This window comes from Eumetopias jubatus, unplaced genomic scaffold, assembly GCF_037043125.1.
Source record: "Eumetopias jubatus isolate StellerSeaLion01/CBP00866 unplaced genomic scaffold, mEumJub1_p1.0 scaffold_17, whole genome shotgun sequence".
Lineage (NCBI taxonomy): Eukaryota > Metazoa > Chordata > Mammalia > Carnivora > Otariidae > Eumetopias > Eumetopias jubatus.
The window spans coordinates 543,212-566,310 of record NW_028274823.1 but is presented as its reverse complement, the minus strand read 5'-3'; the positions used below and the strand labels follow the sequence as shown (position 1 = coordinate 566,310).

Here is a 23,099-nt window from a genome sequence, read left to right as displayed (position 1 = left end):
TGCCAGCACGAGAGCCGGCCGCTGTCTCCGAGTCGGTGCCCAGGAGAGGCAGGGCAGTTGAACCAGACCAGGCCAGTGCCCCAAGGTCCAGGGCATGCCCCGGCCCTTTGGCTCCCGTGGTGTGCACAGGAACCCTCGCCCCGAAGTGCTGAGCCACTTGGAGAGAAGAGGCAAAGGTCTTTGTGGGACTGGAATCTGTGGCTACGGGGGTGGGGCAGCTTGTAGGAAGCCTTGATCTGAGGCCCCTGCTGACCCTCTGGGCTCCCCGGCCCCTCCCAGCCCTGCCCAGCCTGCCAGCTGGCCAGCCACAGAAAGAACCCTTCCCCAGAACGCCAGGAAGAGCCCTGTGAGCACACAGACTGTTAAAAGATAAACGGAGGCATATTAAAATTTTGAGTTTATTTGAGCAAAATCAATTAGAATCAGGCAGCATCCCATCCGGCAGACAGGAATTACAGGCAGAAGGGAGCGGGACGAGAAAGTTCCTGCAGCAAAACGCAGGTGGGTCATTGCAGGGTGACCTTTCCTCAGGGGACAGCAGGGGCCTGTCAGGCAGATGACCTACCCAGGGCTGACCACGCGTTCCCGCCTCATTGCTTTAAGGATCCATTTCTGGGTTTGGGTTGGTGACCTGGGGCTTGGGGTGAGCGATTCCATTTTGGGCCTGTTGTCTTGTCTTTTAACAAGACACACACACATGCTCACCCATGCACACCATATGCACCATGCACACACACCATGCCCACATGTACCACACACCATGCACGCACACATGCATCATGCACACACCGCGCAACACACACACCATGCCCACATGTACCACACACCATGCACGCACACATGCATCATGCACACACCGCGCAACACACACACACACACACACACACACACACACACACACACACACACCAGGCACCAGTCAGTCTCCCAGGACCTTTACTGCTGGGTCCATTGGTCACCTGTCCTGCGTGTGTTTCTTTGCAGACTCCCTGCTTGGGGCTTGGTCCTTGGCTCCTCTCCCCTCTTGGCCATCCTGGCCTCCCTAGGGGTCAGGCTGACTGTGTCCAGGAAGAGCACCCATCCTGCCTGCCTCCTGTGGGGCTTTGTGCCCAGGCACTGACACCACAGTCCACCCACAGCTCTGAGATGAGCCAAGGTGCAGTCTGGCCCTGAGGGAGCCACCGTGCACAGCTTCAGGGTGCCACGGACACAGAGCACTCTGAGATCCTTGCCCCAGGTCCTAGCCCATCAGCACCTAGGCGAGGATGCTGTTAGCCCTCACTGCTCTGTGTCCAAGAGGGTGCATATCTGTGTGCAGCTGCTAGCCCAGATGCTGGGAGCTGGAGGCAAGGCACGGATCATCATATCCACCTGGCGGCCCGTGCTTGCAGCGATCTGTCCAGAATGTTGGGTGCAGCGGGGCAGCGGCCCCTGGTCTGAGGGGCCCTGAGAGCACGTGTGGGCCTGTGGCAGTCCCACATCTCTGTGCCTGTGTGTCCTTGGTCTATGAGATGGAGAAACAATGAAGTGGACCTGGCCCCAGGCCTCCCTGGCTGGGACCCATACTGCCAACCACACTGGGCTGCCCCCCTAGGCGTCCCATCTGGAGGTTGATGAGCAGGAGCAAACCTGCCCGGCCTCTCACTCTCCTCTCTGGTCCCCTCAGGCTCCTCCTGGTCACCAGCCTGGCGGCTCTGCTGCTGGAGGAGGCAGGCTCGGCTTTCCTGCCCCAGGTATGTGTGAGCTCCTCCGCCCAGCCCTGCCCCACCGGCAAGGAATGTGAAGGAAGGGCACCAAGTGTGGCGGGTGGCCTTTTGGGCACTGGGAGGGGCCCTCAGGATGACGGGGAGCAGGTCCCTGTGTGGGGTCCGATGGGCAAGGCTCACGGACGCCCAGGTGGTCCAGGTGGAGGAGGGGGCCCTTGATGACACTCACTTGCACTGAGTCCGAGCACATCCTCCGTCCTTGTGCATGCTCTCTGTGCAGGTAACTGGTGCCAGGCCATGTCTCCCCATCCCTCTTCCCCTCCGACCCCACCCTGGGCCAAGACCACTCAGACTTGCACATCTGGGAGAGACCAGGTGAAGGGGAAAGCCCACCCCTTCCTGGCAACAGACAGCTGGTCGCTCCCCAGGGGTCACGTTTCATTCACTCCCCCGTGCTCAACTCGCTCCACAGAGGGCTGGACTCAGAGGAGCTGGCCCCCCTTCCTCAGGCCATCAGCCAGGGAGGGGTGGTGCAGACGCAGCCTCAGGGGTGGTCCTGTCTCTCCAGGAACCACATGGCTTCTGTCCAGTCCGCAGAGGGTGGGGTGGAGTCAGCAAGTGTGGTCCAGGGGACCTTGGAGCCATCTCTCTGCAGGTGTCCTCTGACCTTGGACCCCACACCTGTGACCTCCCTCTTCCAGGTCCTCATCAAGACCAAAGGCCACGTCGGGGCCCCTGAGCGGGACACAGAGGAGTGAGTGCCCCCAGTAGCCCCTTCTGGGAACCCCCTAAGCTAAGGGCGTTGTGGACGGCGGGGAAGCCCCGCACAGCAGCTTCGGGGAGGGGGCAATGCTCCAGCCTGCATGGGGCCCCATGGGATCTGTCAGAGGCCTACCAGAGCCTGGGGGCAGGGGGCTCCAGGATGATCCCCTAGCTCTCCTAGCAGCCTCGGGGACAGGGCCGAGGCCCCAGACAGAGGTCCTCCTAAGCCATGCCCCATTCCCTGCACTCACATGAGGCAACACCTGCTGGTTTCTCCCCCAGGGCCACTGGGCCAGGCCAGAGGGCAGAGAGCCACTCCCCAGCGTGCACAGTCCTGGCCTCCGGAACAGGAGGGAGCTCCTGCCCACGTTCTCTGGGTCTCCACGACCCAGGGCTGGGCCAGGACGTTTTCTCAGGGGACACCCTTAGGATGCCTCCCAAGGGACGCTCTGACCTTCCTGGGCCCCCTGCAGCTCAGGGATGTGGTGGGGAAGCCTGGCCTGCTTCCATGGAGGTTGCCTGGCCATAGCTCTTGGGGGGGGGGGGGTGGGCAGGGCTGCTTGTCCCAGGGCCCCTGGGGCAGGTCGTGAGTGATGGAACTGAGCCACCAAGGACTCTGGTGGGGAGCAACTTCCCACTAGGTCTCCTGCCCAGGGCCCCCAGGCTGCTCAGAAGGTGGTGGGCACCCTCACTGGCCGGGCTGGCTGGCTGCCTCCTTTGGAACAGGTAGACCTGACTGACCCAGCCGTGCTCGCAGGGCCTGGGGCACCCGAATGGTGGAAACTCTGAGAAAGGACAACCAGCTCACGGGGCTGCTGGTGGCACCAAAGCCTGCGGCTGCCACATGGGAGAAACCACAAGGTCAAGGTGAGCACCCCTGGCGGGGTGTGGAACAAGGTCACAGCAGGCGAGCCCCCATGGAGTCGGCTTCCCTCCAGAGGGGAACCACACCTCCATCCCATCTCCTTGTCCTTAGGCACCAAGGCCCAGGCAGGAACCGAGGACACCCTGGGCCATGTTCCAAGCCCCAGGTGGGACCCTGAGCCGGACCGTGATGACCTGTACCACCCACCGCCCGAGGAGGCCCAGGAGGTCCAGGATGAGGCAGGGCTCTGGTCCTGGGCGCTGTCACTTCCCCAGGTGCTTCAAGGGCCAGAGGAGGATCGAGACCACATCTACCATCCCAGAGGGGATTCCTGGGGCCCCTGACCCCTCCCCAACTGGAAAAATAAACCTCACAGAGGCGGAGGCCACATGTGTCTTCAGGAACAGTGACCATGGTCCTAGCCTGCTCTGTCTGGGAGAAGGGAGGCCCGTGTCCTCCTGGTGCCACAGGCTTGTCTCCACACATCGAGAGCCCCCAAAGCTCCCCCAACCCAGCACCCCTGCTCTTGGAATAATCTGTTCCCCTTAGGCCTCCTCCTTGTACATTGGGATGGGGCTAGGGGCATGGCAGAGGTCAGTGGTTGGGACCAGTCAGCTCCCCGCAGATGGGCCCTAAAAAGACGGCAGGAGGCTGCCCGTCGGTGGGTGCTCAGGTGGACAGGTGCACCAGTGCTCAGGTGGGGGGCAGTGCAGGACTCAGGCTGCGGGCATGAGCTCACTGGAGTTATTTCACATACTGAATGTGTGCAGACTGTGTGTGCAAATGCAAATGGGGTTGTGTGTGGCGATCATGTCCCTGCATCAAGAGGGAAGCATTGAGTGCCTCTCAGTCCCCAGCCTGAGCCACTCCAGTGCTTAAGACAGAATAAAGCACCAGGCAGATTCGGATGCATCCGGCTGCTCTGGGGACAGTGGGCTTGTCCAGGGTGACCTCACGTGCCCTAGAGTTCTGTGTCCTCCCATGGGTACCCTCTGAGGACTTGAATGGTGGCCCACGCCCTGATGCTCTGTCTGACGGCTCACGTGCTCACCGTCTGGCACCGTACCACCAAGTAGGGGCACTGTCATCCCCACGTTACTGAGGAAGGGACCCCAGACTGGATAGTGACCCGTTCATGGTCCTGCTCTGACAGCAGGACCGTAACGGTGAGTCCCAGCCTCACCGCTGTGCACCTTGCACTTGCTCTTGCCCCAGACCAGAGGAGCCAAGTGCACAGGGAGGCCCCAGACTATCCTGCACAGCACATGTGAGGGTTAGTAGGCCTGCAGGTCGCCCCCGTCTGAGCAATTTGGGTACGGGCAATTGGGGCCCAGCGCCGAGCTCAGATCCAAGGTCAGTGGTGGCCATGGCCCTGGACAGCCCAGGGTGGTGTGTGGCCCAGTCTCTCTCTGGCATCCCTGGAGCCAGGATTCCCCGTGGGCATTTCCTCCAACCCAAGGGTGCAGCCATGTGGCTGAGAGCTCCTGGAGCAGCAGTGCCGCTAGGATCTGGGAGTGGGCCATTGAGGTGAGTGAGCCTCGTGAGCAGGGGACGCTGGAGGAGGCAAGAGGCTCTCCAGTGTAGACAACATCCAAAGGCATTTAACTGTCCACTTTAAATGTGTACAGTTGATTGTATGTCAGCTAAGTCTCAATAAAGCTGTTTAAAGAAAGGCCTTTGTGTGGCTAGCAGTGGCCGTGGGATCAGGGGTCTGAGGTTAAGTCCTGGCAGTGACTGGGCCCAGGCAGGGTCCCTTCCCTAGGCTGAGCCCCAGACCTCCGGCCCAGTGGGCCTGCCTGCCCTCCAGGTTCTCCTTGGCATCTGGGACACCAGCGCTGGTCCCCAGCAGGGGAGCCTTCCCCAGGCACCGAGGGACCTAGGGCCCAGGAGCCCCCGTTCATACCAGCTTCTGCACCCACGTGGCTAGAGGGAGGCCTGGCGGGGAGGGCAAGGGTTTGGGGAGACCCTGGGGCCCAGAGCAGTGGTGGCAGGATACTCCCACCCTGCGCACCCTGAGCCCCCGCCCCAGCCTCGTGCCAGAAGCCACCATAGCCCCCCTCCCACATGCTGCCTCCAGGCAGGCTGGCCCTTTGCCTGCTGGGCACGGCCAGTCCTCTTGCCTCTTCCCGCCTCACCCCCGTTTCCCAGGACGGCTCAGGCCCTGTGTGTTCAGCAGGCACTCAACCACTGGAGAGAGGGAACAGGAGGGAGGCCCTCCTTCCCACCTGAGGATGCGTGGCGGGGAGGGGGAGGCGCTCTGAGGAGCCAATGGCCTCCCTTGTGTTGGGCACCAAACAAGTCTTTGTGAGGACGGGGCTGTTGTTGAAACCCCTGGACTGAACACTGACGAGTCACCACACTTCACACCGTTGTCGTAAATTGGCTGAGTCCCAGCCCCAGTCAGCAGCCCCTCCCCCCACCTCCCAGGACTGGCCTGGCCCCTGGGGTCCTCAGCTGGGTGCAGTCTGGGCTGAGCAGGGCAGGGCCGGTTCGTCCGTTGTCTGGCTCAGAGATCCAGATTCCTCTCTGGGCCCAGTGGTCTTCGCCAGGCCTAGAACAGTGCCTCAGGGGCCAGCACCCCCTTCTTGAGGATGAGGTTTCCATAGAGGGCCGTCTCCCTGCAGAAGGAGCTGAGCTGAGCACCAAACTGGGATCCCTGCTCTGCCCCCCATCCCATGCACTTTCACCCCACCCACGAGACAAGTCCAGGGACCAGTCCTCAGGCAAATCCCTTGACAATCCTCTTCCCAGTGGGGCCTCTAGTCTCATTTGGGGCAGGGGCTGAGCAGAGGGTAGGGGAAGTGCCTCATATGACCCAGACCCAGCCAGACCTAGCCGAACCTACCCTGACCAGCAGGACCCTGCAGGACCCCGTGAACTCAGCCAGAACTCACCCAGTTGCTACAACAGCAAAAGCCTTTTTGGCCCGCGCATAAAACTGAAACCTCTCTATCTTCGCCAGGGTGCTCTGGAAGGCAAAATGTCATGGTTGAGGGGCCTTGCTCAGAAACCCTCAGGGCCCAAGCAGGTGCCAGGGGCATGAGGAGACATAGCCGCTCTGAGCTTCATGTCTCTGGCTCTCCTGGCTGAGGTCCCAAGGATGCTCAGCCTCTAAGCTGTGACGACTGGACAGGCAGGGACATGGGGGGCTGTGGTGGCCAGCTGCCTGGGGCCCTTGTGTCTCCTGGAGTTGGCCTGAAGGCAGGAGGGCCCCTGCCCAGGAGAGGAGTCCCAGGCAGCCTTTCCTCAGGTGGGTCCTGCCCAAGACGTGCCAGTGGGAGGTCCTGGGGGGGACAGGTTCATCCCCTCACAATGTGGGGGTGACACGCGGCATGAGGCCCGGCCTCTGACCACAAGACAGGGGCCAGGGGTGCCCCACTTGCCCCTGGCTCCACTCACACAAGCTGGGGTGGGTGAGGGGCCACAGGCCACGACAGGGTCCCTGACCTGAGAGGTGGGAGGCTGGGGGCAGGGGACAGCCACAGCCCCAGGGTCACTCTTTTGTGGAGGGTGAGCAAGTGAGCCACACTGTAGGGTGGATTCGGGGCCCGTCTTTTACTCCTCCCTGGCCTCCAAGGAGGTGCAGGGGTTCCTTGAGTGCTTTCCTGGTGGGGGCTGCAGCCTCACCGTGCAGCCAGCCTCAAATAGGATGGACTGGTAGCTCCTCCACACTGGAGTCTGAAGGCCTGTCCTCCTGTCACTGGGCACCAGCTCCATGACAGCAGCCTAGGAACAGAGGGGGTCAGCTTGTGCTCTATCTGTCCAGCTGCCGTGGGCACTTCCAGCCCCCACACTGGGTGACAGTTTAGGGGTCCTCTGATCAGGCTCAGGGCTCTTTGGGGACACATGTCCTCCCCCCACCCTTCAAGGCAGATGGGTCCTCCGAGGTCTGACAAAGAACCCAAGGATCAGAGCAGGGAGGGGGCAGTGTGGCGACAGGCACTCACCGGGCTCTCCACGTAGGTGTCCAGGGGCAGCACCTTCAGAACAGCCTCCAGGAGCAGTGGGATGCCCAGGCCTAGGGTGGAGGGCCAGCCTCAGCCTGCAGCCCTCCGCCACCCGGCCACCGGCAGTGCCGCCTGCCCTCTGGGCCTTCTGCCCTGGCCTCACGAAGCCGGCCAGCAGGGATGGTGTTGGGCCCAGGACAGCCGGGGATGCAGGCCCCTGCTGCCTGCCTGCTGACACTTACTGGGGTCACGCTGGCCTCTCCCTGCCACGGCACCTGTGACCATCCTGGCTCTGGGCTCGCCCTGCCCTTCAGTCTAGTTGCACAAACAAGTTATTGGTGGTGACCTCAAACACTCATCCACCAGAGGGGCACCTGGGCCACCTCCCTGACCCCAGCTCCCCCAGACGACCCCTGGGTTGCCACCTTTATCCTGTGGTGAGAACAGGGGTTTCTGGGAAGAGGCTGTTCTGCCCCAGGCTGTCCCCAAACCTGCCCACTGGTCTCCAAGATCCCTGCTCTCCTGTAAAGCTGGTTTCTCACGGTTAAAGTCCTGGTCGTACAAAACGGGGAAATACAGAGCTGGTGACAAGAAAGAACTGGCTGTAATCTTTTTGCCGGCTGGTGGGAAACCCTGCTATCCGGGTGCATTTTCTTCCGCCTTTTTCTCTGCTTTTCTCTGTGGTTAGATTTGTCTGCGTGGGGGCCCTGACCCCTAACTGCTTGTTTCCACTAACTCGCAGGCCGTGGGTCACTCGGAAGCCTGGCCGCTCCTTATCTTCCAGCATTCTGGCCTTCCCCATGGCCCACCTTGTCCCGTTCTCCTTGGGAAGGAGAGCATGTTGGTCATCTGGCCCACAGTGTAAACTGAGGCATGGCTGGCTCATCTCCCTCAGCAGAGGGTGGAAGTCAAGGCCACTGGGCCTGGAGCCAGCAGCCCACTGGACAGGCCTCAGACCACTGGCCCGCTCTGTCCAGAGGGGCTGCTTTACCCTACATTTCACATCTTTGTGCCTCAGTGGCCTCAGTTTCACAGAAAGAGTTGTGTCCTCTCTGAGAGCATTGCTAAGGGCGGGGAGACAGTCAGGCCCAGGCTGAGCCCACTGCCAGCCCAGGCAGGGCAGGACAGGGGGACGCTGGTGTCCTCACACCCCCCACCCCCTTATTCTTGGTACTAACTCGGCTACTACCATCACCTTGGGGACCTGACTCCAGGCCCCTCCCAGCCAAGCCTGCGGCCCACCCCGAGGGTCAGAGGGTCTCAGAGACAGAGCATGGGGGCACCTGGAGCCTGGGAGGTCAGGTCACCAGTACTGGGGTTTCTACAGCAGAGTAAAAGCTGAACACGGACCTGGGCTGTGGGGGGCAGGGGTGCACCAGCGCTCAGCCAGCCAACAAGGCATCTGGCCTCAGTTTCCCCACTGGCAAGAAGTTACTGAGAGGTATCTGAGATAGAGCAGGAGGCCCAGGGTCACCTCTGGGGCCTTGGGGTGGAAAAGGGTCTCTGCCGGTCCTGCCATTGGGATTTCCTGGGTCACTGGGGGGTGCTGGGGAATAAGTGGGGATGGGGGTTAGGGCGGCAGCACTTTGGCGAGCCCAGAGCTGGGGCCACGGTGTACGCACCCTAACCCCACTCTGCCGGAGTTGGCCCGCTCACCGTCAGCGCGGATCTCCTCTGGGCCACACCTGCATATGGAGGAGGTGGGGAAGTTCACGTCTGCAAAAACTGAACAGCCATCCAACCCGGTTAGACATCCCCCGGTGGGTCCGCGGGTCTGCACAGCCCACCTTCCCACCGGGTGGGTCACCTGTCCGACGTCAGGTCATGCCCACTGCCCTCCCCGACCCGTCGACTCCTCTCGTCAGAGGTGGGGGCGGGGAGAGGAAGTTTCCAAGTGCAGGAGGACCTGCAGGGGCTACAAGCGAGGAGCTTAGAACCCCCACCCCCCACCCCCCCGCCTCCACCCCTTAGGGGTGCCGCCGCCCCCAGCCCGCTCCGGCGTCCGGCTGCGCAGCCCCCGCCCCAGGTCCATGGCTCCAGGAAAAGACAAACCGCCCCAAAGAAAGCGGTGTGGCCCCTCGTGGGCCGCCTGGGAGGGGTTCTGGGGAATAAGGGGCACACTGGGCCTGAGGCCGGAGCTGGGAACTTGGCCCCGGGGCCCCCAGAAAGCCGGGCTGGGGGAGGGGCCGGACCTGCCGACGCAGCCCCGCCCGGACCAAGGGCCACCGTCCTCGTGACCAACTGGGGGCGACCAAGGTCTGGGCAGGGGCTCGGGCCACCAGCCGGGCCTGTTTCCTAAAGAATGTGGGGCTGGCGGGTGTCCTACTGGGAAGTGGGACGGGGCGGCCAAAGCAATGCCTCCACGCCAGGACCCGGCTCTTCCCGGGCTTGGGGAGCTGTCGCCTCCCGGACGGGAGCACAACCTGGGTCAGGACCCCTGCGGGGCCTGGGGTGGCGGGGGCCCTGTCCCCGCCCCTCACCGATCTCGTCTCCGTGCCCCATCCGTGCCAGGGCGTAGAGCAGCTCAGGGGACAGGAGCGCCGGGACGCCCTTCAGCACCACCATGATCTCGGGGCCTGGAGCGGAGGGGCGTGGCCTCGGCGGAAGGGGCGGGGCAGGAGTGGGGGCACAACCGCGCGATGGGGAGGGCCCCCCGCGGCGCCCGGGAGGGCTGGACGCGCCGACGACCGCGGCTCGCGCGTGCTGCCCGGGGGCGGGGGCGACACCCGGCACAGCCCCGCAGCGTCTTGCGGGGCCTCGCGTCCCTCGCGGGATCCCGGGCCCAGGCGTCCCTCTGCCGCCCCTCGCGGCCTCCCCATCCCCCTTCCGTTCCGCTCCTCAGGCCTTGCTGACCCCCACCCCCACTCCCAGCCCAGCCCGCTGGGTCCCTGGGAGGGCGGGTGGCCAGAGCCGTCCGACTTCTTCAACCAACATTCTTCACAAGGGCGCCCACGGGCCTGCCCTGCAGGGGACCCTGCAGGGGTCCCCTGGAGGGCAGGCAGGAGCGGCCTCCGGGCCAAGCTGGTGTGCTGGGAGCACCTTAGTGGGGGGTCCCACCTCGTCTCCCAGGCGCCAACCTGCTGACACCCCTCAGGTACCTGAATGGGGTGCAGTGTCCCATCCCAGGACAGCAGTGACCTGACCTCTTACCCAGGGGCCCCAGCTGCTGGTCCTCCTCAGGATTGGACCTCCCCACCCCCACCCCACGAAGATGGGGTGTCCAGATTGGGGGTGGGGTGGGGAACGTATCCACACCTCGTCCCCTTGAACAGAGGGAGCACCTTGCCTTCAGCCGGCCAGAGTGCCCTGCCTGCTTGCCCCTTGCCCCTGGAGACCTGGGACCACGAACCATACTGTGCTTTCCTGTTCAGGGTGCCACCACCTCCCTGCTGGAAGATACCCACCCCACCCTCCTCCGAGGTGCACCCCACCGCCTCTCTGTGTCCAGGGCTGGGTCAGGATGGTGGTTCCAGGGCCCGATCCTGGTTGAATGTGTAGCAGACTGTTTTCCAAAAATGGTGGCAACACTCCATCTGCCATCCTGCAGTGCCATGGGCACACCTCCACTGAGAGCTGGGGCCGTCTCCATAGAGCAAGACTGATGGGGTGAGGGATGGGGGTTGCATGGCAGCCAGCAGGGCCTCACCCCTCACGTAGGGCCATCAGTTAAGCTGTAGCTGCTCTGTTGCATGCACAGCGCCAAGAGCCAGCTGGGTCCCCATGGTGCCCAGCACCCACCTGGAGAGATGCCCATGTCCTGACCTCACCTCAGAGGGTCTGAGGATGTTTTGAGGCTGGGGCGCCACCCTGGGACAGTGACAGCCCCCTTCACCCATGAAGCCCACACAAGCAGTAGGAGAATGGTCTCTGACCCATGCTCAGGACTTTCACTCAATGGCCTGGAGAGATGGAGGGTCTAGAGCACTGTGCCTCGCTGACCCACGAATTCAGTGGCAGATGTTTGGTGGGGCAGAGGGGGCTTCCTGTAACTGGGGTCCCTCGGTCACCCAGTGCCCTGTGAGGTGTGATCTGGGGGATGCAGCTGGCCCACCAGTCCGAAGCCAGCAGAGGAAGCCTGCTGTGGAAATTCTGTCTCCCACAGCAAATGACACTCAGTGTTATAGCCCCGAACACAGTTCTGCTGGGCACCAGAAACCGCTGGAGACCGCGCATTCCAGGGCCTCCCATAGTTCTGATCCAGGTCTGGGCATGTGTATTTAAGCAAGCACCCTAGGGATTTGGATACAAGCAGCCCTAACACCAATCTTGCAGACTGACAAGCACCAGAAGACGGGCCCTGTCGACTGCTGCTGATGGGGCAGAGTGGGCAGGTCCCCACCGCAGGCGGTAGGCTCAGTTCTCGAAATCTTAACAGACATGCTCGCACCGCAGTGCAAGGATTCATGCACAGAATGGTCACTGCAGTGTTACCCATGGGAGTCCTGATAACAAGAAACGAGCCTAAACATCCAACACCACGGGGATAAGTAAGCGACATTCCTGTATCATCACGTATTTCAGGGCCATCGAGCGGAACGCTCACAGGAATAATACCGAGCAATGAGAAGAAAGCAAGCCTGAGGACCTGCTAGAACCTAATGGAGCCCGGAAACGCTGAATTCAGATACAGAAGGAAGGTAGCCGAGACAGCGCCAGGGCTGCTGGGGGGACGAGGGTTAGCGTTTGTTGGGGACAGTCTCTGTTTGGGAGGACAAAGCAGCGTGGAGATGGATGGTGGGGACGGCTGCGTAACTGTCACTATGCTCAATGCCTCTGAACTGCAGATTTAAAAATGGTTGAGATGGTAAGCTTTGTTTCCTAGACTTCAGCACAATTCAAATAGAAGAGGGTGCACCTGTGGGACCGGAGCAGAAGGTAACGGGTCAGCACGCTGTGCAGAAGTGTGGATGCACAATTCCATTTTTATAAGAAAACTGCTATCCTCGTGTGTCTGCACACGTGTGCAGAGAAACATCTAGAAAGCTACATACCTATTAACAGTGGTTACCCTGGGAGTGTGCCAGGTGACTTACTTTATGGACTCTGTTTGACTGAGGTCACAATGACAAAACAAGCTTGCAGAGTGACATGGCGTTTGCCTCCAGAGAGGCACAACGGGATCCGCATCTGCCGCGTGGTTGGTAGCACCCGCCCTCTGAGCGGTCAGTCACTGGCTGTGAGACTGCACAGCCACCAAGCAGGGGATGTGCTTCCACCTGAAGGCAGCTGTACAAAGTGACTGCTTGGCATCGAATCTCTCTCAGCTCCTGAAATCGAGTAAAACTTAAACACATCACCAAACACTCATGAGTGGAATTTTTAAAAAGATTTTTATTGATTTGAGAGTGTGATCGAGCGCACGCACACAAGTGGGGGAGGGGCAGAGGGAGAGGGATCTGAAGCAGACTCTCCGCTGAGCACAGAGCCCGATGTGGGGCTTGATCCCACGACCTGAGCCGACAGTCACTTACCCATCTGTGCCACCCAGGCTCCCCTCATAATTTTTTTTTTTAAGATTTTATTTATTTGAGAGAGAGAGAGAATGAGAGATAGAAAGCACGAGAGGGAAGAGGGTCAGAGGGAGAAGCAGACTCCCTGCTGAGCAGGGAGCCCGATGTGGGACTCGATCCCGGGACTCCAGGATCATGACCTGAGCCGAAGGCAGTCGCTTAACCAACTGAGCCACCCAGGCGCCCCATAATTTTTGATTAAGAAGAATACGGTCAGAGTGTGAACATGCTCCAGATACGGACTCTCATGGCCGCTGGGTGAAGACTGCCTACCACCCAGGAGTGAGCGCCCCAAGCGTCAGATAAACTGTGTGTCACCTACACGGCCCTTTATAAAAGAAGGATTTACTTGCTTCTAAGACTGTCAGACTCTAAATCTGTCTTTAAGTAGAAGGTTCTAGGCAGAGGTGGAGGCGCTCACTGGTCTTTGAAGCTGGCCTTTCTCTTTTCCACAAATGCGGTCATCCCTTCTTTCTGGTCTTCCTGTGGGAAAGGGAAAACAGGCACGGATAGACGTTCATGTTTTCCTCTGGAGTCAAGGTGTGGGGCTCTGCCTGTCTCTGTGGTTTGCTCACAGTCTGTGGGTTCCTCTGAAACTCAGATTTCACAGAGTGGAGGAGCTCAGGGAGGGAGGGTCCTGCATCAGGACTACCTGGAAACTTGGGAATGGCCTGGATTCCCTGACCACTTAGGGTTGGCCTGGAAATGACATTTTTATATGCCGCCCCCCCCGCCTCCCAGCCCCTAGGTGTGATCATTCAGAAACCACTAATTTGTGTGTCAAATAAACTGTCACCCACAGAGAACCTCAGATGCACCTGTTTGGTTCATTCACTAATTCATCACCTGCATGTGTGCATATATACACAAACACACCTTCACTTCCTCAAGAGCCAAAGTCATTTCTTAATCTCTCTTTCATGAAACACCTACACATGACTATCCGATACTGAGAGATGGGTTTTAATGACTTACAAGAAGGACTCCCTTTCAGTGACTGTCAAATCCTAGAAAACATTGATCTGAAGCTTCAGATTGCAGTATTAGAATACATTCGAACTCCATTCCAAGTAACTGGAATGATGCAGAAAATTATGGGCAGATACACTGCATTTAAATACAGGAGCTTGCTGTTTAAAGGTGCGATTCATCAGACCTTTTGTAATAGGAAGTCACCCTTCACACTTGTGAACTTCTACACACTGTACTCATTTGCAAAAATCATGCTCGTGGACGGGACACATCGGATCCAGCTACAGGGAAAGCGAACAGTTTGACCAAAGAGAAATGCTATTTAATGAAAAAACCTAGAAGGAAATTCCCAGTGATTTCTACAGCTGGACCATGTGTGTCTCCACTGAATGTTTACTCACGGTAGCGAAAGTTGAATAGAAGAGCTTCTTCTCCAGCTTGTTTCCCTCTGTTAATGTCATTTCAAAAGCTGAAAAAGAGAACCCTGAAGTTATGAACTCAGGTGTTAGATGTGGGAACATGCAACTTTTTTTATGGTGATAGGAAACACTCCCCACTGACCCACATCAACCTTAATTTCATTGTGATTTAGACCACAGCCTGGGAAGCACCCCTGTCTCAATGCCCCACCCCGGCTGAGATGCAAGCAGAGCAACCTACTCGGAGCTTCACCGCTGGTGGCCCCAAGAAGAGAGGCACGAGGAACTGAATAAAGGCCAACTCTGTCCAATCACAAGAGGATTTGAGAACCTGCAGAACTACATATATTTTATTACTTTCTGTTTTCTTTAAAGATTTTATTTTGAGAGAGAGAACACGTGTGTGCATGAGCAGGGGGAGGGCTGAGAGAGAGGAAGAGCTCACAAGCAGATACCGGCTGAGTGCAGAGCCGGACATGGAGCTCAATCCCACAACCCTGAGACCACCACCTGAGCCAAAACCAAGAGCAGGATGCTCAACGGACTGAGCTACCCAGGCACCCCAGAATTAAATATGTTTTAAAAAGCATAAAAATTAAGAATGAAAACCTGAAAAAGGAACACTGTGCCAGAACAGAGTCCCGGGTGGTAAGAATACCACTGCTCCGGGCCGTCCTTCCAGTGAAGGTGAAGCATCTTCCCTGGGTGAGCAGCTGGGGTGATGGCACGTGCCTCTGACCGTGGCCTCACTGGCCCTGTGCACGAACAGCAGTGTCCACCTCTTAAGCGAGTGCTACCTGCTCACCCTTGTGGCCACGTCACAAACAACAGCTCAGCCAACTAAGGCCGGCAGCAGCCCGGGGGCCTTGACCGCCTCCCTGCAGAAGAGCACACAGACCTGACGCAGCTCAGCTATCCTGGGCTCACGGCCTTCTCAACAGGCAGCACTGGGCAGTATTACCCCAATGCTGAGCACAACACGCTACATTAAGACTCAAGAAATTCTCAGGAGGGCTTGGAGCTGCTTTGCCTGTATAGAGGACGGAGAGTCCAGAGCAACCAGGAGCAGCGTGAACTGTCCCCAGTTCACGCTGGTGTCCCGTGAGTCTGTGCGGCCACCAGGCTGCAGGCACAACTGCTGGCCGAGAGGAGCATCTTCCACCAGGTTCCAGGAGGCGAGCCGGGCTTCTCAGGAGCCAGACTGGCTTTGCCTAAGGGACTGCCCTGCCCTTCCCAACCATTTCCCTGCACCCCAGTGCCTGTCACTCCTGTCCCTCAGGCCGGCTCCTTTCTTGGGTCCTGATACCAAGGACAACTCAGAACATTTCAGGAGAATCTGTGAGCCAGCAACCAAAGACTGGGACGCTACAAAGAGCCAGAATCCCAATGTTAAGAATCCTCCCAATTTCTGTCCAGGGAGGCTTAAAATGCATCATTTAGAACCACGGCTCCCAGCCCTCCGAAATCTCCTCCCGGCAGAACCCCTACCTGCGTTCACGGATTCTTTGGCCATTGCTGCTACGATTTTAGAATTGCTGGCAATTTTCTCTGCACACTGGATGGCTTCTTCGACCAGTCTCTCCACAGGAAAGATTTTGCTTACGAGACCTAAAACACAAATAGGTGAATAGCAAACAGCAATGGCTGTGCTTCTCTGAGTCACAAGACCACTCCTAGAGCTGGGGTGTTCTGGGGGCCAAGAGGGCTGCAGGGGTGCAGGGTCCACACCACCCCTGAGGTGGGGCCACAAGGCTCCTACAGACACACCAAAAGGGAGGGAGAGTGGGTCACCTGGGGCAGGGAGAGGGTGTGCCTGTGAGGGTCTTGGAGAGCCCCCACTGCTGACGCTGGGCTTGGGAAAAAAGATGGTTTTGACTCTTGAAGCTGATATACACTTCAGTTACTCTTGTACGTGTGGCATTCCAAATAAAGGCAGTTGTCCTCCGGGTTCTCAGGACACCTGAAGTCAACGTGCTGATCGCCCATGGGCACACCTGGATGCAGCCCCCTTCTTCCCATCTCCACTCAGCTCCCCGTGAGGGTGGCTCCGTGGGGCAGCCCTGGCCCACACCTGCTTGCTTGGCGTCCTGGGCAGAGATCCGGTCACCAGTGAGAATCATCTCCATGGCCAGTGACTTTCCAACAGCGCGGGTCAGTCTCTGGGTGCCCCCTGCACCTGCAGGGGCGGAGGGCTACCGGTCATAGTTGGCTCATGGCCAGCGCATGCCCAGATGCCAGACACACTTCCAGCAAGTTACGAGGGATGAAGATGGGGCCCCTTGGGTGGGGCAGGTGGACAGAAAGGAGGTAACCCAAGAAACCTCAGGAGAGGCTCCTTTCCATACTCGGGCCCTATGCCCAGCACATCGGGTCCCCTGCAGCTCAGACCCTGGCCCAGCTCAACCTGGAGGGCAGCTGGGGTGGCCTCCGAGTGTTGCCTGCTCCCCTCAGGGTCTGACGCGAGAGCAAGGCTTCTGCCTCCCAGGCCGCTCTGAGTGTGGTCTTCTGTCCCAGTGCCTCCACACGCCTTGTTCATCCTCCTGCTCACCTGACGCTCTGCAGCTGAACCGAGAGTGGTCTACCCTGTTGTCCGGCCCACAGTGAACCCCGGGCTGCCAGGGTGAGCCAAGGGGACCACCTGATGGAGACACCCGCAGTCCAACAGACTCAGGTGCTGCCTCAATTAAGCAGAGGCCTTGGGCACTGGGATGGAAAGAGCCCAGCAGAGAGCAGAGGTCATATAGGGCTTTGCTCGCCCTCAGCCGACCCCAGACACCCTCTCCTGACCTGACAGCTGCTCAGCAGATGCCCTCGGCTCCAGGCTCTACATGCAGGGCAGAGACTTGTGGGGCCATAAGCCTGAAGCTCTCATCAGGTGGCCCCCCGGGACACAGAGGAGTCACTGTTTGCCCATGGCTCCCGTCACCCTCCACGTGGGGGAGGAATCCCCGCTCTGCTGAACTTAGGGTCACAAGCAGGAATCACTGCAGTTATAGTGTGGTATGTGGCCAGCATTTCCTAATAGCGTCTGACAAAGGATCTGGCGGTCATCAGAGGAGCCTGAAGAGACCCAAGGCCCCCAGGGCCATTCTCTGAGTGCCGCTGTGCCCCTGGGGCTTAGTGTGCTGGTCAGCAGAGGGAGCAATGGGCATAGCCAGGTGGCCACCAGCCAGGACTCATATCACAGCCGGGACCCCTTGTCAGATGTAAGCTACACACTTTTGTCTATTACTGGAAAAGCCGATAAGCTCCTGAGGTGTGGGGAGATTCTGGAGAATTACCTGGAGAGTTTAAGCTATAGAGATGTCATCACTCTTTACCTGGGATGGTTCCCAGTAGGATTTCTGGCTGTGCAAACTGGGCTTTTTCTCCAGCATAAATAATGTCACACATCATAGCGAGTTCGCAGCCGCCACCAAGCTGCAAAACACGAGGCGCCGCCAGGGGACCCAGTCAGAAATTTACTCCATTTGCTTATTTAAATTTCCCGTCAAAATGAACATGGCCCAGGGTGTAGCAAAGATTAAAAGAGATGCAAAGTTTTAAGTTAGTTACAATTGGCTGATGCTGGCGACCTCCCTCTGAGAAGGACCCTACAGCAAGCTCTTTCAGCTTTGGGGTCCCACAGTCTCTGCTCTGCTGTGGGGGCTCGAGAGCAGCCAGAGAGAGTCTGTGAACCAGCAGGCTGGACTGTGGTCCCAGTGAACCTGACTGGCTGACCTCGCCTTACCCACAGGGAGCTTTATTAAGTGATCACGAGCTGAGCTGCCCACACTGCTTCACTACCACCGGCCCCAGTGCCCATGAGTGTCCTTGTGCCCAGAGACCCAGACACCACGCAGAGGACACCGAGCTCTCGAGGGTGGCAGAAGAGGTCAGCCTACAGGTGCAGAGCAGGCTGGAACCACTGAAAACCATACAGAAAAGCCAACGTGTGGCCTCCAGCCTAGCAGAGGGGAGACGTTCCCAGGAGTCACAGGGACCGCGGGAGGGCTGAGCATGGGAGAGCTGGCAGCGGAACACCCGCTAACGAAAGCTGGTGCTACAGCACCTCCTCTCCGCACATCCTGGATCTGTGGTGTTGCTCGGCAGGAACGGTGTGGCTGTAACTAAACTCCAGCCTTTTCAGAATAAAAATAGGTTATCTGATGCCTCCCAGTGTGCTGAGAAGAGACTTGGTCTGACACTCACAGCGTAGCCATTGACAGCAGCTATGATCGGCTTCTTGGCCTGGGCAAGTCGGTCCCAGTGGCTCAAGAACTTCCCAGAGTAACAGTCCTGGAACGTTTGGTTCTGCATCTCCTTGATATCAGCTCCAGCTGGGGGTGGAAACGAGTCCCAGTTACTAGAGAGCAGAGACCCCACTATTGCTGCACCCCCAAACCAGCACGGAGCTATGAGTGTGCACTGTGTGTAGGCACTGGGGGCTGCTGGGAATGGTTGACACAGGGCCCCATGCTTAAGGGGCCTGTGAGGTGCTGGCCATCTGGACAGAGTAGGGCAGCAGGGATGGTGGCAACGTGCCATGCTATGTGTTGATGGAGGTGATGCGGAGGGAAACAGATGCAAGCTGGATTGGGAAGGCTAGGCTTATTCATCAGTCACTTAAGCGCTTGACACACCCAAAACCTAACTGTCAAGGACCCGAATCACGCTGAATAATCTTATTTTGCTGGCAGAGCATGCGTGAACGTTAAACAGGCAGAGTGGCTCTCTGAGAAGTACCTGTGTCTTTTTACACTAGGTTTAAGTAAACCCCAAGTTGTCCTAACTCTTCTGACGCTACCATGCAGGTGTAAGTCTGTTCACAATGCCACATGCCGCAGTCAGACCGCCCCTCGCACACCTGGGCAACTGCTGCCATGCTGCCCACACACCTGCAAAGGCCTTCTCCCCACCCGTGACAACGATGGCCCCCACAGCCGGATCCTCCTCGAAGGCCTCCAGGGCCTGGTTGAGCTCCGTGATCAGGCCGTTGCAGAGTGCGTTGAGTGCTTTGGGGCGGTTCAGTTGGATGAAGCCCACGCTGCTGTTCTTGCCCTTCTTTTCTGCGATGATGTACTGAAAGTCAGCACCTGGGGGAAGAAGGGATTTCCATTCGTGTAGGCATCAGACCCGTCGTGGGCAGAGTGACCCCGACACGTCCGCTGCCCAGTCCTCGGGCAGCAGCACACAGCTCTCAGCCTCGTGGTGGCCAGTGCACCTCTCTCTACCTCCACAGAAGTTTGAACATTTCCCAGAACCTGCACTACAGACACCCTGTGATTCATCAGAAACAAGGGATGGGGAGAGAGGCTCCTTCCAGAAACACCAGCTGGGTGAGGGAGCAGAGCGGCAGGCACACCACGGGCCAGAGGGCAGGCTGCTGACCCGGGGCGCGGGGAGGGTCAGTATGGCCGGGAGAGAAAGAAGGCTAACCTCAGAAGCCGCAGGTCTGTGTGTCTGCGAACACCCCGGGGGTTTGGTGGGAGTAACGGGCGAGATGCTTAGCAGCAGGGTGTCTGCAGCCCAGGGAGTGATTGCTGGTGGCAGGTCAGGACCCGAGGAAGCGGGTCAGCAAAGGGAACTCAGGGTAAAATCAACGTGCTCCGGTAGCGGGGCAGGAAGTGGATACCCGGGTGAGGCTTAGGGTGCAGGGCCTCCATGCCCCGGCGCAGGGAGGGACAGGGCCCGGAGTGCCTCGGGAGCAGTGCGGCCCTGACTGAGGGCCCTGACCCGCGTGGAGGGCACGCCCGGCCGGCTGCGGGACGCAGAGTCTGAAGAGCAGACTTGGGAAAAGCCGCGGATGCGGGCAGGCCTGCGCGGGCGGCGCTGCCGTTCGGAGCACGCGGCCGTGCCCACCCCGGAGGCCCCGAGCGCACGTCCTCCGAGTCCCGTAAACCCTGCACCATTTCACCACCGACAACCAGACGGAAATGGCCAGAGCTCTTAGCGCGTCGTCAGGAGTCCCACCAACTGAGGGGCCCCCAGTAACCGCAGAGAGCAGCGAACCGAGGCAGCAGGTGCTGCGAGCGCGGCCGGACGGCAGAGGGGCGGGGCCGGGCCCTGCGTGCACGGGGGGGCGCCGACGGGATCGGGGGCGCCGGAGCGGGGGCCGGGAGGCACGGGGCCTCCGGGGACGGCCAGGGTCGGGCCCCGGAGGGAGGTCCGGGAGTCCCGGGGCGGCCGCGGTGCCGGCCTCCCACGCGCCCTAAGTCCCGTACTCACCCGAGACGAAGGGGCGCAAGGCCGCGCAGCCGGGCCGGGGACGCGGCGGGCAGCGGCCGCGGGGCAGCAGGGCGCGCAGGGCAGCCATGGCGCTGTGGGGACGGCTGGCCCCGCCCCGCGGAGCCGCCCCCGGCTGCGCCAGTCAGGGCCCGGCCCGCCTCCGGTCCGGCGTCGCGAGACGGCGCAGGCATCGCGAGACCAGCGGGCCCCGGAAGGGGGCGTGGCGAGGTGGGGGCGGGGCCGAGGGTCCCGGAGCCCAAGGAGGCTGGCGGGGGGCGGGGGGGGGGGGAGCGGGGCTCCGAGTGTCGGCCTTGTGGCGTGCCCCCAGCCCTGTGCCGGTCGTCGATGACCCTGAGCCGTGGGGCGGCAGCCCGGAAGGCCCCGGAGGGCAGGCTTGCCGCGTCCAGCCGCGCCTCGGCCCGGCTGCCTCTTACCGCCCGCAGAGACCCCCGGGCCTGCCCGCACCTCCTCTTGACCTTTGGCCTTCGACCTTTGCCCCCACGTCCGGGGCTCGTTCCCCCACTTCCGGGACGAGCCCTGGGGGCCGGAGGCCAGGCTCCGGGCTGGACGCGAGGGCGCCGCTCTTGGAACCGGGAGCCCCGACGCCCCCACGCTCCCAGGGACGCGCTTCCCTCCTATCAGCCCGCCCGCTGCGGGGCTGGCACCTCCGCGAAGTCAGCGGAAACCGGGTTTGCGGGCTGCAAACGAGTCCAGGCAGAAGGAAGCGCGTAGACACGGAGAAGACGGTGGCAGCAAGGGGCGCCTGCGCGGCTCAGGCAGTTACGCGTCTGCCTTCGGCTGGGGTCCTGGTTCCCGGGGTCCGGGGATCGAGCCCCACCTCGGGCTCCCTGCTCAGTGGGGAGTCGGCTTCTCCCTCTCCCCGTCCGCCTGCTGGTGCTCTCTCGCTCTCACTCACTCTGTCAAATAAATATCTTAAAAAAAAAAAAGTGGCAGCAAGATTATGTAGCTTATTAAAGTAAGACTTAATTTTTAACAATGACATTTTAAATGTATTTAAATTTTTTTGGTTATAACACGTAGGTGTTCAGACATGTATTACCAGGCCTCCGTTTGAATTCTTGTTCAGGTTCTGCAAATAGCGGAGACAAAACAGATAAATGAAAAGTAAAACTGATGTGTTCCAAATAAATAGTAAAATTCAAACCAGAATTGAATACTCAGCAAAGTTTATTTCAAGGCTGAGGGTAGAATAAAGACATTTTCATGCAGATTACCAACCCGGTGCTAAAGGAGACTGCGTCAGTGTGGGCTACACCGCTGTGACAGGCACACAAAATGAAATGGTTGCGGCATAAAAGAAGTTTTTCTAAGCCCCCAGGGCTGGTGTCCAGTCGAGCAGCTGTTGTCCTACATAAAATTAGGGACAAAAGAACAAGTGACCAAAAAAAAAAAAAAAATGTATTAACCTTCGAAATAAAAGTCCCGTATTTTACCAGCAAAAATGGGTTTATTTGGGAATAGCAGAGAATTGCAATTAGGGACATGCAAGCTATAGAAAAACCATGTGCCAGTCCAGCAAAGGTGAGGAACTTTATGGAGGAGGAGGGCATTGGGAGGGGTTGCTTTGAACTAAAGTCCACTGGAGAGAAGCAAGAGTTCCAGGTGAAGAGGGCTTCTTGGCTGAGGCGCGGGGTGGGCCATTTTTTGTGGAGGCTGTATGTTCACCTGTTGGGCTCACCCCCTGTTGGGGCCTGTAGTTGACTCTCCTGTTGAGGATCGTTTTGTAGGGGTCTGTAATTCACAATTCTTCCTGTAATCAATACCATGGAGTGGCATGGCTCCCCTTCTGGCTCCTGATTCCATTTTGGTGAGGTTTCCCTTTATTTTTTTTCATATATATGTATATGTAAATTGGGCCTCAGCAAAATTAAAATTTTTGCAAATCATATATCTGGTAAGGGTCTTCTTTCTAGAATATATAAAGAACATGTTCACCTCCATAATAAAAAGACAAACCATTACAAAATGGGCAAAGGAGGGGTGCCTGGCTGGCTCAGTTGGAAGGATATGGGTTTGAGCCCTATGTTCGGCGTAGAGATTACTAAAAAAAATAAACTTAAAAAAATGGGCAAAGGATTGGACAGAAATTTCTCCAATAAAGATATACAAATGGCCAATGCACACACATATAGGTGCTCAATATCATTAGTCACTGAGGAAATGCAAATCAGAACCACAATGAGATACCACTTCCTACATCCTAGAATGGCTATGACCAAAACGACTGGTAAGACCTGGAGAGTATTGGAATACCTTCACTAGGGCCCACTGGTGGTGGCCACTGGCAGACTACCTACCAAGGGACAGGGTAGCTGAAAACATGACACGGTAATTTCAAGGGTGATAAAGTCGAGGACAGTGACAATGCAACCTGAAAATGGGGCTGGAGCCTTGAGGTACTGCCAGCCACCTGGAGAGAGGGCCAGTGTCTAGCCAGTTGGTCTGCCCAGAGTGGCCAAGGCCCGTGCTAGGGGGCCTCCTTCACCAAGGACGAGCATGTAGATTTGTCCCTCACAGTCCCACAGTCAGGTCCATGAAGGTGGCACCGTGCTGCCTTGTAAGGGGCAGTGGGCGTGTCCCTCGAGACTCTCTAACAAGCTCCAAACAGGCCACAATAACTCACAGTTCTCACCCTGCTTACAGGTGCTGCTTGCCACAAGAAACTAAGGTACAGCCAGAAGCCACAAGCT

The 23,099-nt window shown here is 58.9% G+C and overlaps 2 protein-coding genes across 5 annotated transcripts; both read right to left on the bottom strand.

The window, feature by feature from the left end:
* Window positions 1-384: 384 nt before the first annotated feature.
* On the bottom strand, window positions 385-9,868 carry FUOM (fucose mutarotase). 4 transcript variants are annotated; one of them, XM_028119990.2, is made up of 6 exons: window positions 9,761-9,868; window positions 8,937-9,005; window positions 7,281-7,351; window positions 6,961-7,059; window positions 6,228-6,301; window positions 385-5,951 (listed from the first exon to the last, which is right to left on the bottom strand). In XM_028119990.2, exons 1-6 carry the CDS (start codon window positions 9,843-9,845, stop codon window positions 5,885-5,887), a joined length of 465 nt encoding a protein of 154 aa, XP_027975791.1. In that variant the 5' UTR covers window positions 9,846-9,868; the 3' UTR covers window positions 385-5,884. The 4 variants fall into 4 exon arrangements, with proteins under 4 accessions (XP_027975791.1, XP_087876095.1, XP_087876096.1 ...); XM_088019969.1 differs by lacking the exon at window positions 6,961-7,059 and having other exon boundaries at window positions 8,903-9,005; XM_088019970.1 differs by lacking the exon at window positions 6,961-7,059.
* Window positions 9,869-12,591: 2,723 nt separating this feature from the next.
* Window positions 12,592-20,497, bottom strand: ECHS1 (enoyl-CoA hydratase, short chain 1). Its single transcript, XM_028120003.2, has 8 exons — window positions 20,389-20,497; window positions 19,059-19,256; window positions 18,373-18,500; window positions 17,502-17,601; window positions 16,253-16,357; window positions 15,670-15,789; window positions 14,164-14,231; window positions 12,592-13,273 (listed from the first exon to the last, which is right to left on the bottom strand). The coding sequence occupies exons 1-8, from the start codon at window positions 20,474-20,476 to the stop codon at window positions 13,208-13,210; spliced, it is 873 nt and encodes a 290-aa protein (XP_027975804.2). The 5' UTR covers window positions 20,477-20,497; the 3' UTR covers window positions 12,592-13,207.
* Between the last annotated feature and the right edge of the window lie 2,602 nt (window positions 20,498-23,099).

Bases quoted from the DNA above. Each gene is read 5' to 3' on its own strand.
- FUOM (XM_028119990.2), bottom strand. From the start codon at position 9,845: ATGGTGGTGCTGAAGGGCGTCCCGGCGCTCCTGTCCCCTGAGCTGCTC. The intron at 9,006-9,760 runs GTGAGGGGCGGG...ATGGCTGTTCAG, and splicing joins GGGGCACGGAGACGAGATCG to TTTTTGCAGACGTGAACTTC. The intron at 6,302-6,960 runs GTGAGGCTGCAG...TTTGCCTTCCAG, and splicing joins TATTTGAGGCTGGCTGCACG to AGCACCCTGGCGAAGATAGA.
- ECHS1 (XM_028120003.2), bottom strand. From the start codon at position 20,476: ATGGCTGCCCTGCGCGCCCTGCTGCCCCGCGGCCGCTGCCCGCCGCGT. The intron at 16,358-17,501 runs GTAAAGAGTGAT...CCGCCCCTGCAG, and splicing joins CCTACTGGGAACCATCCCAG to GTGCAGGGGGCACCCAGAGA. The intron at 14,232-15,669 runs GTAGGGGTTCTG...TCTCTTTTTCAG, and splicing joins CAAAGAATCCGTGAACGCAG to CTTTTGAAATGACATTAACA.